Source organism: Marmota marmota, unplaced genomic scaffold, assembly GCF_001458135.2.
Source record: "Marmota marmota marmota unplaced genomic scaffold, marMar, whole genome shotgun sequence".
NCBI classification, from domain to species: Eukaryota; Metazoa; Chordata; class Mammalia; order Rodentia; family Sciuridae; genus Marmota; species Marmota marmota.
The window spans coordinates 31094013-31112164 of record NW_026000142.1 but is presented as its reverse complement, the minus strand read 5'-3'; the positions used below and the strand labels follow the sequence as shown (position 1 = coordinate 31112164).

Here is an 18152-nt window from a genome sequence, read left to right as displayed (position 1 = left end):
CTCACTAACTTTAGTATGATGGTGTCTACATAACTCAGTTAACCCAAAGAGAGACACTGGAATTAAAAAAGCCTTTTTTGAGCAAATTTCTTCCATTTCTTGACTTCATGTCAAGAAATTTTGTATTAGTTATGCAAAAGCATTATAATACAAGTTTTAATATCCTTGGTAAAAAGAAAGTAAATTGGATAAAAATGGCATAGAACTGTTAATTCTCTCATATGCCTAAAAGAAGCAAATTAAAATGATCTCTGTGGGAAAGTAACAATATTCTATGCTTCCAATTACTTCTAACAACTTTTGAATCCTGTGGATATACCACAGGATTGAACACAGCCAGGTAAATTAAAACCAAGAAGTAATACAAACATAAATGTAGAAACACAAATGTAGCGATGGATTATCAAACACAAACCATAAATAATTATGTTTATTAAGTTCAAGAACCATAAACCAAGCTTGAAATCTGACCAGGGTATTGGAGACTGTAAATATAACATAGAATATTTAAAAACAGATCAAATATATCTAGGAACTTAATACATGAAATTATGATAATAAATTCACTTAATAGCTAATTATAAATAGCTTAAGAGTCCATGAAGAACTGAAGACACATCAGAAGAAACTGTTCAGCATGATGTTTGAAGAAAAAAGTGATAAAAAATACTAGAAAAAGGCAAGGACATAAACATGAGAAGAACAGTTAGTTTATTTTGATTTGAAATACAAAAGTCAGCACAGTGTCTAATTGTTTTTCAAAACTAATAGGAAAAACAAAAAGAAATCTATATTTAAACACACATAGAAAAGCTGCATAAAGTCAAATATAACATGAATATGAAAATCTATCAAGAAAAAGAGATTTCCGTCAAAAGAGTGTCTACGTAACAGATAACTTTACAATGGGAAGCCAGAAAAATGAAAATGTTCAAGTTGCAAAGTAACTGCCAACCTAGTATTCTATACTGAATAAATGTGTATTTAAGAGTATGTTTATGGCTTTTATATATGGTTTTGATATATCTCAGTTTTATTATGTAGTCTTTTCATTCATTCATTTTTAAATATTCCTATTTTCTTAACTTCTAAAGATACGAGACATTTTCTAGTTATATTTTATTTATCACTTATTTATTTACTTATTTTATTTATTCATTTACTTGTGAAACTGGGCGTTGAACTTCTAGCACTCCACCACTGAGCTACAGGGGAAGCCTTTTTTACTTTTATACAGGGTCTCACTAACTTTTAGAGGCTGGCCTTGAACTTGTGATCATCCTGCCTCTGCTTCCTGAGTTGCTGGGATTATAGATATGTACCACTATGCAGGGCTCTAATATAATATTTAAGATCAGAGATAATTTTAGACAGATTTCAATCCATTGAAAATATTTTAAGACTTATCTTACAGCCTAATTATTATCAAATTTTGTACAAGTTCATGTGGACATTTGATGTATGTATGCACTACAGAGCAATGATAAAAGAATGATAGATTCACAAAGTTATATTGGACAATCGGTATGGGTATATACAAAGTAGGAATAATCCTCTGCCTAAATCAAGTCCAAATGAATTGTAAATTTAAATGACAAAACTAAATAAAATAACTAAACATTAGAAAGAATATAAGAGACTATCATAATAATTTTGGGATAGAAAAGGCTTTTTCAGGACCAAATTTTTTTTAAAAAATCTAGTGATAAAATTTTTAGAATATTAAGTACCTTCAAAGTAAGAACATCTTTTTTTAAGAATGAAATAATGGGAAATCTGATGTTTGCTCCAGGATAATCAGAAGTGGGAAGGAGTAAATAAAAGTAAAAATTAAATCCGGCACAATTTGTGGTCATTAAATTGTGTGATGTGTATCTGGTGAGTTACTATGTTTTTTGAACTGTCGTATACATTTTAGATATCACAAGATAGTTTTAAAATGACAGAAAGGGAAATAATATGATGGCTTATGTACTTTGTTAAACTATTACTGTTTTATGTGGTAAATTGTTCTCCAAATATACCTCATAAATTAAGTACTCTCTTATTCATTAAAACTCTGTTATCTACTTTAGAGCTTTTTGTCACACCTCTTATATACTCAAACTCTATAATTTATGCTTTTAAACATGAATAGTCTTCTGGTCATCACTAAGTTAGTTCTCAGTCTTTCTGCCTAGGCCAGTATAATTGATCATGGAACTTTCTTTCACACTCAACAAATATGTGTTCAAATAATTTTATAAGTCAAGTAAAATTTGCCTGAAATCCACTTATATTGTTGGTGATATTGTAAGATGTTAGAAGAACATTCCAAAGGGTTAAAATATATTGTTTTTATTTCTGGCTGAACATGAACCTTAACTCCCTATTATGAGTCAATCTTTTGCGCTGGATCTTACTCCTTTGGGAGAGATTATTTTAGCCTGTACTGCTACGGGGGGAAAAATCTTAACTTACATTAACACATGAATTTCCACCATCCAAATTCCTGATTAAGAAGGCAAAATCTAGCAAAGCAAAAGGCATTGTAATAAAACATAAATAAATTCTTCAGCAAAATGTGAAAGGAGTTTTAAATTTGTAGTTGAGCTAAGTGGAACTGTAATCCATACACTTCCTTTGGCAAAGTACATTAGGCTTACTAAAAGAGGCAGACCAATTAAGGCTGTCTGGAAATGATTACCAACCTGTGACTTATGAATTTATTTCCAAGGAATAAATGCTTTCCTCCATAAGCCATATGAGCTTTAATGTTTATGTGTGTACTTATATAATGCATACATCTCTGCAGGGACATATATGTGCTTCTCTTGCAAAAAGTATTACCAGACCAGAAGAAACCTTAGAAAGTCTATAGTTCAACTTGACCATTGTGCAGGAAGGAGAAATGATACCAAAGTAGGTTATAACTTCCACCTGCTTGAGAGTGAGTAAACAGACACAGAAGCACACCTACATATTTTAAGATAGTTTTCTAAACATCTAATATGTCTAAAAGCTTATTAAATCTATTACTGATTAGCTATTATTTATAATTTGGAATGTAATAAAATTATCATTTATGTCTCCACCTGTCTATTTACCAACTATATAGTTGAATCTTGGTCTGCCTGTTGGTATACAAATTTGAATAAGTTGGAGAAAAGCTTTGCAGGTATAAATAATAGAATATCTAACTTGGTCTAAATAATAAACATTCTTATTCAGCAAATGGGGGGCACTGTAAAGGCAAAAATTTGAAAACATCTGCATACCAATCTAAGAGAGGTGGACTTTATTTTCCAATCAAGGAGGATACAAAGAGGGAGTACAAGATAAGGATGGCAAGATCAGATATTTCTATATGTTTATGATGTTTGAATGAGGATGAAGAAAACATGAAGGGAATATTGGTGGATGGAGTACATGAACACAGATAGCCTTGTTTTAATAATCCAGACTTAAGCCTTGAAATAAGACTTTCATGTTGAAATGAATGCTACATCTCAAATATACATTAGCAATGGAATTTACCATCTTATTTTGTTTGAAATTGGTGTATTATAATGTGTACTTTTATAATATATCATGGGAAAAAGAATTTCTCTTAAAATTTAGTCATTAAAGTTATAGACTGTTTTATTACGATTATTACAAGGCATATCTTTCAATTTAGAATGTTGAATTAGATATGAAAACATAAAAACATTTCTAAGTGGTTAAAGAACACCACCAGAAATTTATCTGCTTTTAAAATATAACTATAAAAGTCCCTTACAAAAATAGAACATTCTTAAACCAGATTTCTAATAGTGCGTGCTTGTAAATTTTAGAGAAAGGCCTGATGATTAAAAGCTCAAAGTAATTAAAAATGGATCAATTGTATTATAAATATTATAGAAGACATCTTCAGCTGGAGGACAAACTTTTCAACAAAAATTTCTTGTAGGTTCTTGAAAAAGAATAGGGTATCTCATATACTACAATTTGCTGAAAGCATTCCATAAAGACCTTTGTATATTTTACAGTGCCAACTATGGTACTTGATAAGTCAAAAGACTCATGCCATATGTTATAAGAAAGGTATGTGATAGCTCTTAATTGGTAGAGGTGGGGGTTCATGAACTGTTGCAGAATCTGATGAAAATTATAGTCCCTCACTGCAGTACATTGCCCACATATATGTGTGTACACAACTTTATATTACACTTTACAGCTTGTGAAATCCATTCATGGAACCTGGATTATGAAACCCCAATTAAAAATGGGTTTATCAACTACATTTGAATTGGTAAAAACTTTTCCATAAGCAAAATATATTTCCATTAGTGTAAACACTGCAAGATAAGCCACTAACACATAGCTTAAGAAAAAAAAAACTATGTGGAATATTCATTAAATATATTGACATTTGTCAGCCTCTTCTTGACACTAGAATTGGTAAAATAATACCTGACACTTAAAAAGAAAAATAGGAGGAAATCATTTCATCTTAAATGTAGAAACAGTTAAACAAGCTAGTAGTAAATAAATAAAAACCTAAACTAGCTTAAATAAACCGAACCATTATCTCCTGGTTCACCTTAGTCTTTGAACCTATACCTGCTTATTCAGAGGTCAGTCTCAGAGCAGGTAGAGAAGAAAAAAGAAACTAAGTCATCTTTCATGAACTGAATGAGATTCTTCCAATTTTAAATCAAGATTGTAGAAAAAGACAATGAGGTAACTGGCTAGACACTGTTTCCTGCAAACATAATCCCTAAGGAATGATGAATCAAAATTCCTGAAATGATCTGTTTGTAGCAAATTGAACCCATAATAAAAATTCCAGGACTAATGTCCATTTTGACAATATGGAAGACGGCAGAAACTCTAAGTCATTCTAATTTATAATTGTTTTTGACCTTTATTTCAACATGAAAAGTAGAAAGGAGAGAGCCTATAAAAAAATGTCTGTCAATCTTTTCATTGGTTCATCCTGATAACACGTTCATATTTCATGATGTGCATAAGTATAATAAAAAGAATTTTGTCCCATCAGTGAAGAACTGAAGAGGCATTAGGTTCACAGAGTGACAAATTTGTGATTTTTCCATGTCTTTTACTTAATCGGAACTTTAAAGATTAATCCCAAAGATATAATGGCAGCTTAGAGACTCATAATGTTATATGCTTGCTCCACTGTTGTGCTCACTGCACAGGTTCACTACTTTTACAAGCTGGCATTGCCTCATCAAAGAGAAGTCCTTACCATTGTATAACTCATAAGCCAATTTGCAATCCAATCTTCCTGGTACTTTGTTCTCAGTCAAGAATTTAGCTAGTGGTGTACTGGAGCAGGATCACTCCAACTAATGGGAGCCTAGTAATGAAAGCCTAGTGCTACTCAGAAAGCTTATGGTTTGATTGTTAAATTTTTGGTAGATTAACATAAGTTATGTGCCTGTAATCCCAGCAGCTTGGGAGGCTGATGCAAGAGGATCTGTGAGTTCAAAGCCAGCCTCAGCAAAAGTGAGGCTCTAAGAAACTCAGGAAGACCCTATCTCTAAATTAAATACAAAATAGAGCTTGGGATGTGGCTCAGTGGTGAACTGCCCCTGGGTTCAATTCCTAGTAACCAAGGGCAAAAAAAAAAAAAAAAAAACAGGTTATGGTAGAAATATTTATACCATGAAACTGACAAATACTAATACCAGGGTTTTTAAAATTGTATTTTAAGTGTTGGTTTACAAGTAGACTAGTGGGCTTGTCCATATTACTCTTTAGAAGACTCGGGAAGGTAGAAAAAACTTAAAGTTAAGACTAACAAATTCTTAAGTTTAATAGGCAAAAATGAAGCCATGGAAACAGAAAGGAATATGTATTCTACATTATTACTCTTTACTTCAAAGAGTAATTCAGTAGTATGGCTATTTTTAAAGGTCAAAGTACCTATTACAAGTCACAGGTACTTTCTGCCAACTTGAATCTAATCTTTTCTTTTGGTAAAACTACAGCAGAGACTACAGCAATATCTTACTTGTGAGCTGTGATTTAATATCCTCTCTGTTTTGTCAGTCTAGAAAGTGAAGCTCATTGTAGCATTACTGGGATTAACCAACATCTTTTACTCCTGAACTAAACTCCTCTTGTTCTTTGTCTTTTTCAAATATGATGACTAAAATAGCAGCAGAGGCGCAGCGTTAATAATGGTCACAAACTGATAGCTTACAGAATGATACAAACTCCCATAAGGTATGTTTTTTCCTAATAGCAACCCTACTAACTAGGCAGCAGTGTCCCAAACAGAAATTGACTTGTCCAAATTGTGATAAATCATAAGCACAGCTTAGGTCTGTTTCACAGGCCATGTTTGTACTGCAATTCTACTATTTCTGTATTTCCTAAACTAGATTAATTCATGTACCCCTTTTGAAGAAAAATAAATCTCCCAGACACCCAGCATTGATTTACATTATTTTTATAAAAGGTAAAAAAATATATATTTGATTATAATATCTTAAGGTGTGGAGCAGAAGTGTAACAAATCTGCCTCTTTTATCTCAAGTTATTCCTAAAAATAAATCAGTAAAGAAGATTGATGTAATGGCTCAGTGATGATGAAGATAATACCTTTATGGTTGGCCAGAAATTGGAGGCTATAAGGAGGTATATTCAAGGGAAGCATGTCCATTTTTATCAGTTCTATCAGAGCATGCAGGACTTATGTATGATGGGATATGATGTATATATTATCCTTGTGTGGAACAACAATAACAGGTCCCTTAGACCTAGGGAAGGGGCTTTTGCTGCATATCTGGAGGCATTCCACTATTCACCTCTGTCTGTAAGTTTCAGACATGGGAACTAAGCAGCTAAGTCAGTGTTATGGTTTGGATCTGGAATGTCCACCAGTGGTTCATCTGTTGAAGGCTTGTATCTCAACACAGAAATGTTCAAACGTGGGGCTTTCAGAAACTGATCAGATCATAAGAGCTCTGACCTCATCAATGAGGTCATCATTAATGAATTAATGGGTCTATGGGCAATAGCATTATTGTGGAAACTTTAGAACATGGGGCCTAGCTGGAGAAAGTAGATCACTATGGCTTACACTAAAAGGGTATTTCTTGTTCCTGCCCCACACTCCGTCCTCTCCGGCCGTTTCATAGCTGTCACATGGTAAGCCTGCTTCACCACTAGCTGCCCACCGTCATGGTAAAGCATTACTTACATTAACCAAGTGAACAAGACCTGAAGTCTCTGAAACTGTGAGCCAAAATTAATCTTTCCTCCTCTAATTCATTTTTCTCAGATGGTAACAAAAAGCTAATACAAGTCACCCTTCTTTCTTTAGGTGTGACTTGGAATAAAATCTCTTTATGACCCTTTAGCCATTTCACTTTCTGCTGTGTTAAGAAGTGACATATTATGCAACTGTATGAGCATTTATTTCTATGTGTATTATGCTGCATTTAGCCAATCTATTTTTAAAGGTTCCATGAGTAAATAGAATCACATTTTATATTCATTTACTTCTTGGTCTTTGTGTCCATCTAACTCCCAGTAGGAAATTGATACAGAATAACTTATAAGAATTATGGAAGGAGGCATTTGAAAAGGTGTGGACAACATTAAAGAAAACCAACATTGAGTACATCAGCCTATCATTTTATAAGTGAAATATATTCTGGATATTGCTACATAATTTTCTTTTCTGACTGTTTAACTACTCTTTTGCATAAAAGTAAATATGTATTCCTGGGTTATTCAATAGCAATGCTAGAATTTATTTTTAAGGAAAATAGTGTCTTACCTAACAAAACTGAGAACATTACTTACACGAGTCTCTTATTTGGTGGTTTAACTCATTTAGGAAATAAAATTCTTGTAAATAAATCACCATCCTCCCCCAGTAAAATTGAAGATTGTGCTTGGTCACATAAACTGAACTTCCTATAGAAAAGTCCTACAAAGTGTGATACCTTCTCAAGTTGAATACATAAATATTCCATCTACATATGGTTTTCCTTATGTGGGAAGACATCTAACTTTAACAAGTAGCCAGGCATGAAGTGCAAGTATAAAGTAATGCTCAGTGTATGATGCAGATTCTGAATTTGTATCATATTTGTTACATACTTATACATTTTAGTACATTGATATCACATTTAATACTATTTTTTAAATAGATTTTTTTCAGAACCTAGTATAATTTATTTTAAAAAGTAATCTGAGAAGTAAAAGCCAATAATCTATTTAACATTTTACAACAAATAAAAAGGTTCCATGGCCTTCAGAGAATAATAATGTGGGTCATCAAAGTGGGACAAATCACTAGGATTAAAGAGATTTAAAAAATTATTTTAGATCATTTTATTTTCCTTTATTGTGTAATGTCTTTTTGCTAATTGTTCTGCCATTGTAGAAAAATGATAGTTGGACAATAAATTATTTTAAACTTTTGTCTTTATATTTTAAAATAATTTTCCATATTCTTTTTTCTTTTTTGTGTATTATTTTCATTTGATGACATATTAATTGAATTAGGATCTAGGATGTGAAAGTAAATAATAAGTTTTAGGCGTAATATCAGAGTTCAAAAAAAGTAAAGCAGTTGACCTTTTTTTTGATATAGTAACAATGCTCACGAAACACTTTAGACATTAATTTCTAAAACTTTCATCATATTTTGTTCATTCATGGTATCACCAAGCCTCTTTATTAAAGGGAAATAATGTTTTCAACCCAAAGTTTGAAATGAAAGAAATGGTAACAGTCTCATTTCATGCAGACTCTGTTGAACTAGTTTTTACATTTGAGAGTAGATAATCTCAAGTCCCAAGTAGTATAGCAGGGATTGGCCATGAGAATGAAGTGGGTCCTGGCTCAAATCCCAGCTCTCCCAGTTCATAACTGTAAACCTGTGCTGAGCCATCACCAAGCTTGAGCCTCCATTTCCAATTATTAACAGCTATTTCATAAGCCCTCTTAGTTAAATGCCCAATAAAGAAGGCCATTAATCCTTACTAGTATTGTATTAATTGTTGTATAAATGTTAATTCATTGATTGAAGACAGTAATCTATTGTTTAAAACTATTCAGGCTTAAGTGATTGCTGAGATAGTCACAAAACCTCTGGTTCTCCTGCATAGTCTGCACTGAGGGGGGGAAAATATGGCCTGTTTTCTTTATATTACTAATTTTTTTCTAAAGCTTATTTTACAATATTTATTAATTTTAAATCATAATTTTTAGTAAGTTGGCAAAACTAGCATTTCTGCTTAAGTTATCAGTGTTTTATTACTAAAAAGTACTTAACATTTCTTATAGAAGTCTGGTCTATATTTAACTTGAAGTTAAATACATAAATGAATTGGAACTTCTTTTTTTTTTTTTAAATAGGTATTTTTTTTTTTTTTTAGAGAGCGTGAGAGAGAGGTAGAGAGAGAGAGAATTTCAATATTTATTTTTTAGTATTTGGTGGACACAACATCTTTGTTTGTATGTGGTGCTGAGGATCGAACCCGGGCCGCACGCATGCCAGGCGAGCGCGCTACCGCTTGAGCCACATCCCCAGCCCCTGGAACTTCTTATTGACAATCTTTTAAAGAAAATCTTCAGTGAGAGTTAAATGAAATAATTGGAATGTCAGTAGAAATAACATAAATTGTGTTCTATTAGGTTATAGCCTTGCACACCTGCTGTGACTCTAATATCCACTGACGAAAGCTGTCATGACAGGGAAGATTATCATTATTGTCTTTTCTGTAAAATATAACTAGTTAAGTAATTAAGGTTATGAATCAAACAAAATTAACTGCACACAGCTGTAAGGAGCTTAGTGCGTGACCAAATGACAGACGGGAAATTCTTTTGTTTTCACTGGTGATTTACCTAATGGTGAGATAAATGTCTGATGACATACAAACTCCAGTGTCCCGTCAATCCTTAGCCATTTATTTCATCACTCCTCATGATCCTAAAGGAGAGGAGTAACTGCTCAATCATCAAAGTGTGTAAGTATCTTTGTACTGTCTGTTTGGGCAAACCTGCAAGCAACAGAAAAAAAAGTTTCAGCCTGAATTTAATAGCATATTTACAACGGGTGAAAAGGTGCAATTTGTACAATAACATACACATGATCTAAAAATGACGTTCAGAAGGTTTAGGATATAATTAAAATGAATTTAAATAGTTTTTCCTTAGGAGAAAATAATAAAATTAATATTTGAACAAAATTTCCTAATTATGAAATTTGTGTGTAAGCCCATCCATACATAAAATTTCTACATTAAATAAACCCATCACTTGATTTAATCAAATTCAAAGTCTTAACTATTTTTTGCTATGTTGTGAAAGAGAGAACTGAGAGTTCAGGAATTTAAATAATTTTCTCAAGCTTGCAGACTTAGTAGAACCAAAGAGACTGTGAAAGAGACAAGAGAAATGCTTCAGATTTGAGGAATCCTCTGACCAGTTTGATGAGTTGGGAGAAAAAGAGTGAGATGAAGTGATGAATAAAGGGGTCATATTCTGAAAAGATTTATAAGCCATAGTAAGTATAGAAATTTATATCCAATGAATGAAATTGCAAGTCATTTTGACCAGTGCTGTAAAGGTGGAGTAAACAGATGTAGGCCAGACAGTGTAGCAAAATCTGGCTTGAAGAATAATAAGAGAAAGTCTAAGAAAAGGATACTTGAATTTGATGTAGGCCTTTGATGAATAGAATAAAAAGCAAAGATATTTATAAATGATGGAAATGGAGGCACAGATGTGAGATCATATGGATAATTCACAAAGATGAACAACCAAGTGTGTCTAGAGTCCATAAAGCAGGGTGGCCAGATGCAGGGCCAGAAAAATAGATTAGGTAAGTAGATTAGGTAGATTGACAAGGACCCAGAGTCAATGCCATGGACTTTGGGCTTCATTTTATAAATAATACATAGCCAATTTAGATAGTTTCGGAACCGAAAGTAGACCAGCAGAGTCAAGGATTAAATAGAGAAAAAAAGACCAGAGGCAGCAAGTCCAGTCAGGTTGAACTACAAGAAGTAACAAAGAGCAAATGCCTTTGTCCTTATGATTATTATCCTCTGGGGGCTCCAAAGAGCTTAAAAGCAATTAAAACATAAGGGAATAATAAGCTATGGAAACATCAAGTGTATGAAATGCTAATCCCCAAATTCAGTTTTTTCAAATTGTTTTGAATCACTGATTGAAAGGGTGTACAGAGAGAGAGAGAGAGCTTGCGAGCACCAAGCCTGCACATAAAACACGTTTAAATATTTATTCAGTGTATATGATTACTAGAGAGATTAGAATAGCTGTATCTATTGTACAAAAGACGTTATAGAGATCAAATGAAACAAGAGATATGAAAGCTCTTGTAATAAACATGTTATGTAAATATAATCCATTAATATTATATTTAATCCCTGCAGAAAGGTTTTGCTCTTTTTATATTATTGCAGCAACAAAGTAATATCCCCACTTGTCTTAGGCTTTGAAATGTTAAAAAAATGTTCCTTTTATAATAAAAGCTTTAGATATGTTTTGTGTAAGTACATGAGAAAAAGATGGGGAATAATAGAGAAACAGGAAAATATAGCCTTGTTTATCAGACAAGCAAAGTACAAGTGAGGATGATTCTTTCATTCAGCTTCTAAGCAATTTTCCAGTGCCTTTAATTGGCTCTATGGAGCTGAATTTTCTTGGACAAAAACTTATATGATGACTTTTACATGAAAACTATGGTGATTTACAGAACAGTACCTCAACCCTTTGATACAGATTTGATTTTTTCTTTTCTTTTTTTTAATTGATTGTTCAAAACATTACAAAAAAACTCTCACAATATCCTCAGTTTGGGGAGAAGGTAGCATAGAAAGCTGGAAAGAACCTGGTGCTTGAAGATATACAAATCTATATGTGAACATCATTTCTGCCCCTTGGAGCTGTAGAACTCCAGGTAACACACCAAGCCTCTCTGGGCCTTCATTTCTCCTTTGTAAACAGCTGGTGGCAAACACCTCTCTTTCAGAATGGGTATTAAGGGAAACAGAAATAGCTTAAAGACTTGGACAAATCCTGGCACATGGTGGGTAATAATGCATGCCAACTCTACCCTTTGGAGTTGTAAGGCTCTATACTCTATTAAGCAATTCTTGGAATATAGTAGGTGTTCAGTAAATATTTTTGGAAGAAACACTGGTACAGATTGTAGTCTCTTTCCTTATATTAGTAATAGTATTCTTCCCACTTGCACTTGGTAGGGGTATTATTTCTTAAGGAGCTGAAAACAGAGCTAGGTGATTAGGTGGTAATCAGGTTGTCTGTCATCCTTTTCATTTTTTTTTTTTTATTATGTGGAAATGCAATAGAGTATTATTTACTCAGGAAAATAAAAGTACAGTATTTCAACAAACATTGTGGGAGACTAGTCTGGTTTCTTGATCTTTCTTGTCTAGGCACGCCCCTACCGTTGTACTGTAAATAGAATATTTAGTCATACAATACTTAATCTCTACAACTACAGCAATCAAGAAAGTGATCAGGATTCTTCTCATTGAATCATGTAAATAGTACTATTTCTGCTACCACCACTGTTAATCCTTTTTGGAAAGGTCTGTTCCCCACACCTTTTAATTTCATTTACTTATTTATTTTTCATTTCTGTGAAGCCAGTCTCCTGACTTAAGTTACCTTAAGCAATGGCACATGTGATGCATCTGTTCACAGAATTTATCCTATCTTATGCTGCCATCTGCTGGGAACATACTCCTTAGTGAAGGACGCCAAGTTAAAATCTATAGCGAGCTTTGTGTTAATTACTAGCTTCTTAAGTGGTTCCCCCTGAGATGATGCGGGGGATTCACCTAGGAAAAAGAGCCTTTTTGTGCTTTTATGATAGGAAGCAGAAAAGGGAAACAGTGATCTGACTAATTTTTAAAATAATACTTCACCCTGTAAACATCTTGCTGATTCATTCTACCTGTCATTTAGCCAACACTCCCTTAATGTCTTTTCTGTGCCAAGAGCTGCAGAGAAATGGTCCTTCTTTAATAGTTTACTTCTCAGTAGGAAAATTCAGAATTAAAACTAATAAATATGGTAAAATATTCTAGATGTTACAGTAGAAATAGGAGGAAAGAGAGTGGGTAAGGCAATTCTACCCCCAAAGTTAAGGTTCTTGCAAAAGCAAAGGCAGAGGATGACACTGATATGGAACAAATGCTCACCACGAGGGAAAGGCAGGAAAGAGGGTTCTGGCCAGATCCAATATTACGAACAAAGATATTTATTTCTAAAGAGAACTGTTTGTTTGTCTTTAGTGTAGAAAGAGGAGTTAGTTTGATACTCCTTGTATTTTACTGTATGTGGATTTTTAATTTTTCAAATAAATATCAAGTGAAATATTTTCAATTTTTATATGAAAATCTTATTTTAATAATAAAGAGTAAACAGTGATATATGAAAAATCTCAGAGTACACTATATATTTTTTGTCAATGGCATTGTTAATGTTTAGTAAACATTTCCTGTATTACTCAGATTACTACTTCTGTCTTGAAGAAGATTTCATATTACTGGAGCCCTTATAACTGGTTTCCTGCAGTATTAACTCTAACAGGAGCTCTTTTTATGGCGTGCCTCTATGCTGGTGCATGGTGCCTCTTCAAAGAGTAAGATTTTAGTTTTGCTTCCATTTGAATTTGTTTGAATATCATAAAACACATCAAGAATGGCTTTAAAAGACCAGGATGAAAGTGGAAAGAAAAGGTTGAGATAAATTCACCTATTACTTTTAGTGCTTGGTAAATGTTATCTTTGCTGATAATCGCAACAAAGCTGGAGAGAATAGTACTTCTGTTTTAGATTAGATTCAGGATGTTTTGGTTCAAAAGCTAATGCTCTTTCTCTAAGTGATCAATCCAATGATACAAGCATTAAAACAAACAAACAAACGCAACAAAAAAAGGAAAAAGAAATGAAATTTTGAAAAATACTACAAAAAATACATAAAATTTAGTTGGTACATATGTATAAACGATATTTACCTACCTAAGGATAGACAGAGGTCCTCAAAAGATAAAGAATTGTAAGATAAAGAATTGCAATAGTAACTATAGGAGGATCAAATTCATTTAAAACTTATTACCTAAGTTCTTATGGTTTGGATATTGTGACAGGTGGTCAGAATACAGAGATGATAACAGATAATACCTGCCCTCAAGGAGCACCATCTCTGGTAGAAAGGACACAGGAAAATGAATAGTTACATTAGATTATAAAGGAAAGTGATGGGGTCTAATTAGGATTTAAACATGTTTCTGCAATATACCTAACTCACCTGGAAGGATTCGGTAAGAAATTTTCATGGACAAAGTGCTACTGAAGCTGGCTTTTAAAGAGCCAATGGAAAAATATAAAAGGCACAAAATGTATTTTAAAGTGATTTATTTTTCTTTTGAGAATGATAGAAATGGAACGTGAATAGGTTAATATGAACTCTACAGTTTTACTCATGTTAGAAAGTAATGTTAGTTACTAGTAAGGTTGGTTCTTATCCTGGAGGGTGGAGTGTAGATTCCACAAGGTAATATGGGTTAGCCTGAAAGTAAAAGTTTAGGAAGGACCATAAAGAGGTTGTGACCTTTATATGAAGCGGAGATAGTTCAGTGAATTTAAATTTCTGTTTTGAAGGTGACATATACCTTAGAATATTATGTGGATTTGTAATGGTAGTATCAACTGCCTGAATAAATAATTTATTATTTTAAAAAACAAGCAGTTAGTGAATTAAGAAGGCATAATCAGTGTTTTTATTTTTATTTCCACTTCTTCACTATGAGAAATTCCTGGTCTTAAAACTAGCTTATCATGGAGGGGTCTTGTAGATGTGCTACAACCAAGCATGACAGAAATCGAAGTGCTAAAATACAGTATCTATCAAACTAGAAACTTCTCCCCTGATATCTAATGTCATATATATCCCATAGTCCCCCCCTAAATGTAGAAATGTTATTCTGAAATATTTTTAACATCTAAAAAGCTATTTTCTCAGTTTTGAGGATACCACCCAATTCCCAAATAATTATTTTTATGGAAGTTTTATTAAAATGAAGGATAAAATTATAAAACTAATTTATTTATCCTTGTAAAATTAAGTATACTATATTCATTTTAAAATTCAAAAGAAATTCTTATTAACTGGCATATATTTAATAGATTAAATTTTATTTATTTATTTTTTTGCCTGGGAACAGTTAACTGGGAAGCTCAATGCTAGTAAGATTAAAGCAGGTAACTACATTTGATAAAAAAAATAAGCACATTGGTTTCATTTTGTAAATGTCTTCCCTGTCCCCTACCCAACCTCCTTTAACTTCAGTGTTCCTGCCTGTTCAAGATTATTTCCTCACTGTCACAAACATCAGCAGCATCAACCAAGTCTCACTGCCAAGGATCCAGGGCAGGTACCAAGGTAAAAGCAGATTTGATGTTTTAAAGAAAGAAATTTTAGGCTTTATAAACTGGTCCTAAATGCTTCAATAGACATGAAATTTAGAAATATAAGATTTTGATTGACATTTTAAAAAGTTACATTTAACCCTTAAATTCTTTGTCATTTTTTTAAGTAGCCCAAGCTTAATTCATCAATATTTATTGACTACCTAATATTATTTCAATTATAGAGGCATACTAGAGAGCAGAATTGCATTTACAAATGCTCATTATGACCTAGTATGAGTTTTCTGCTGCCATTGAATTGGATTAATACTGTTTTCAAGTAATTTAATGATAAGAGGCATAAGTGTCCCAGGGATGAGAACAAATATCATGTTTCAAGAAACCAAATGAAATATATAAACTTTTACTTAGAACAGCATCGAGATCCATTACTTTATTTAGAAGAGATAGTATCTGAGATTATTAATAATAAACACTTCTATTAATCTTAAGAACATAAGTGATTCTGATTTATAATGTCTAGCATTATGTAGTGTTGGCTTACCTATTGATTTATAAAAGAAACCATTGCATCATTTATTATTTATGTACATAACCACTAAAATATATCACTTGCATTAAAGATTCAATAAATATTTCAAAAATTTCTTTAACACTTTTTGTAGGCATGGAAACTCTTTGAGTAGTGTTCCCAAACCAAACTCAAAACCAAACTTGCTGCCTGGAAATCATCAGGTAAGGAAAAAGAGAACTCATGTCAGAGATACTAGAAGTTATTCTTGCATTTTTCATGGTGTCCAGACAATAAAGCATTTGCAAATAAACTGTCATAAGTGGTAACTCATAAATCAAAATGGGAGATTGTATGCACTTCAGTTGAGTGTGGAAGTGAAAATTAAGAAAGAGCTAACATTCTATTTTAAGTGCTTGACATTGGTGACAGTGACGAATGAAATTATATAGCAAGAGAAATCTATATTGATGGTGTATTGGTGAAATGGCTTTCAAATTTCCTTCACTATGTTTTCTCCCTTTTGAAGGATGAAAAAAGGTAGGTTAAATTAAATTGCAAACAGCAATGTTTTGTTGAATTACATGATTAATTTTTATGTAAAACCATATTTGATTCAATGTCTTTGGAGAGGTATTTTCCATTTAATACCAAGGTCATTAGCATATATATTATTCTAATCCATAATATTAATTCAATAGGCATTTATGCAACACTTAACTATCATAGGCCACTCTTCTGATTACTTGGGAGAATCTAAGGAAGCATAAAATATGGCTTTTGCTCTTCAAGAACCCATAAACCAGCTGGGTAGAGATATAAGTAAAAAATTGTAGGGAATAATATATGGTAGTTTTTTTTAAAAATTTTTCTTAACATGCACAGTGCATCTAATCAGCTCCATACAAATTCAGAGAACAGCAAGGTCCTTGTGAGGTAGACCAGTAAGAGAAGACTTTGTAAAAGAATGAGCACTGGAGATATGGTGAATAATTGGTGTGTGTTTATAGATGGGGAAGAGTGGGAAAAGGTTGCATAGTCTTGGCATGAAGCATGGTGAACAAATGCCAACACTTTCACAAAGTTTTCTTCCACTTGGGCAGTGGAAGTATTCCTTTCTCTTTTGCATTTCTCATACCTGTCATCTTCTCCAGTTCTACCACTCAGTCTAAGTTAAATGCATCTACAGGGCCTACATGTATCTCCTCATTGCTCTCCTACCACATTATTGTTTTCACTTTTGTGCACTAATGGAAATGTCCCTGAAGAACACCACCGTGGAATTTAAGCACAAACACTCTGTCAAAGCTGAGGCTGGCACTAAGTGACTTACCTTTTCTACAATTCTTCCTTGCACAGTGTACATCTCTTTCCTCCTTTACAAATTATTGCCCTTTGGGGTGTATATAATTAGATTTTAACAATCCTTACCTATTTTTATTATCATCCCCTAATCCTTCAGTGACTTTAATACTTGGCTTCCGGGGTTTTTATCCTATAATACTTCCTGGCATCTTATAGCATATTTAACCTTCACAGAAATTATCAACTTTTATCATGGCTGATCATTCTTTTAACTCCTATGTTCTTGCTCTTTTGTCCTTCTTCCTATTCCAGACACCCATCCCTATGGTCACACCCAAGACTGTAACATCATCAATAATCATAACACTTCAAAAATCTAGTGTCCAAATATCATATTCTCTATTATCCAACTTAATCCAAAATACTTAGATATTTATTAATTTATTCCACATCATTATGCTAAAGACCGTGTTTCTCTTTCTTTCTCTATTAGTTCTCTAATGTCACTTTACTTGTCATCCTGATGGGATTTCATTGTTCATCACTGTTACTCTGTTCACATAGAGTTCACTCTTTGTCCTACCATCTCCTTCAAATTCAGGTAAAGAACTCAGTCCTGATTAAAGCAATCTGTCATTGAATCTGTCATTGAATCTGTGGCTGCATTTAAGCAGCAGTGTGTTCCTATTGAAAGTAACACAATTATGTGCTCTGGACTCAGTTCAGATTTATGACCATGTTTTCAAATCGTAGCTCAATGTAATCACGTCAGACTAGAGATCCCAAATAAATTCACTTTTACCACCTTCAGTGATGAAAATTCACAGCTCTCCTGCTTTTCTCAAATCTTCAACACATCCATCTCTTCTCACTCTGAACTGTGATTTCTTTGCACA

The 18152-nt window shown here is 32.9% G+C and overlaps 1 protein-coding gene across 1 annotated transcript in view; it reads left to right on the top strand.

Annotated features, from left to right (window-relative positions):
- The window catches only part of LOC125611345 (protocadherin Fat 1-like), a 146019-nt gene that overhangs the window by 88741 nt on the left and 39126 nt on the right, over window positions 1–18152 (top strand). The window contains exons 19-22 of the mRNA XM_048785927.1: window positions 13521–13651; window positions 15361–15453; window positions 16106–16175; window positions 16481–16491. Of these exons, the coding sequence (XP_048641884.1) occupies window positions 13521–13651; window positions 15361–15453; window positions 16106–16175; window positions 16481–16491 (305 nt within the window). The remainder of the gene's footprint in view (window positions 1–13520; window positions 13652–15360; window positions 15454–16105; window positions 16176–16480; window positions 16492–18152) is intronic.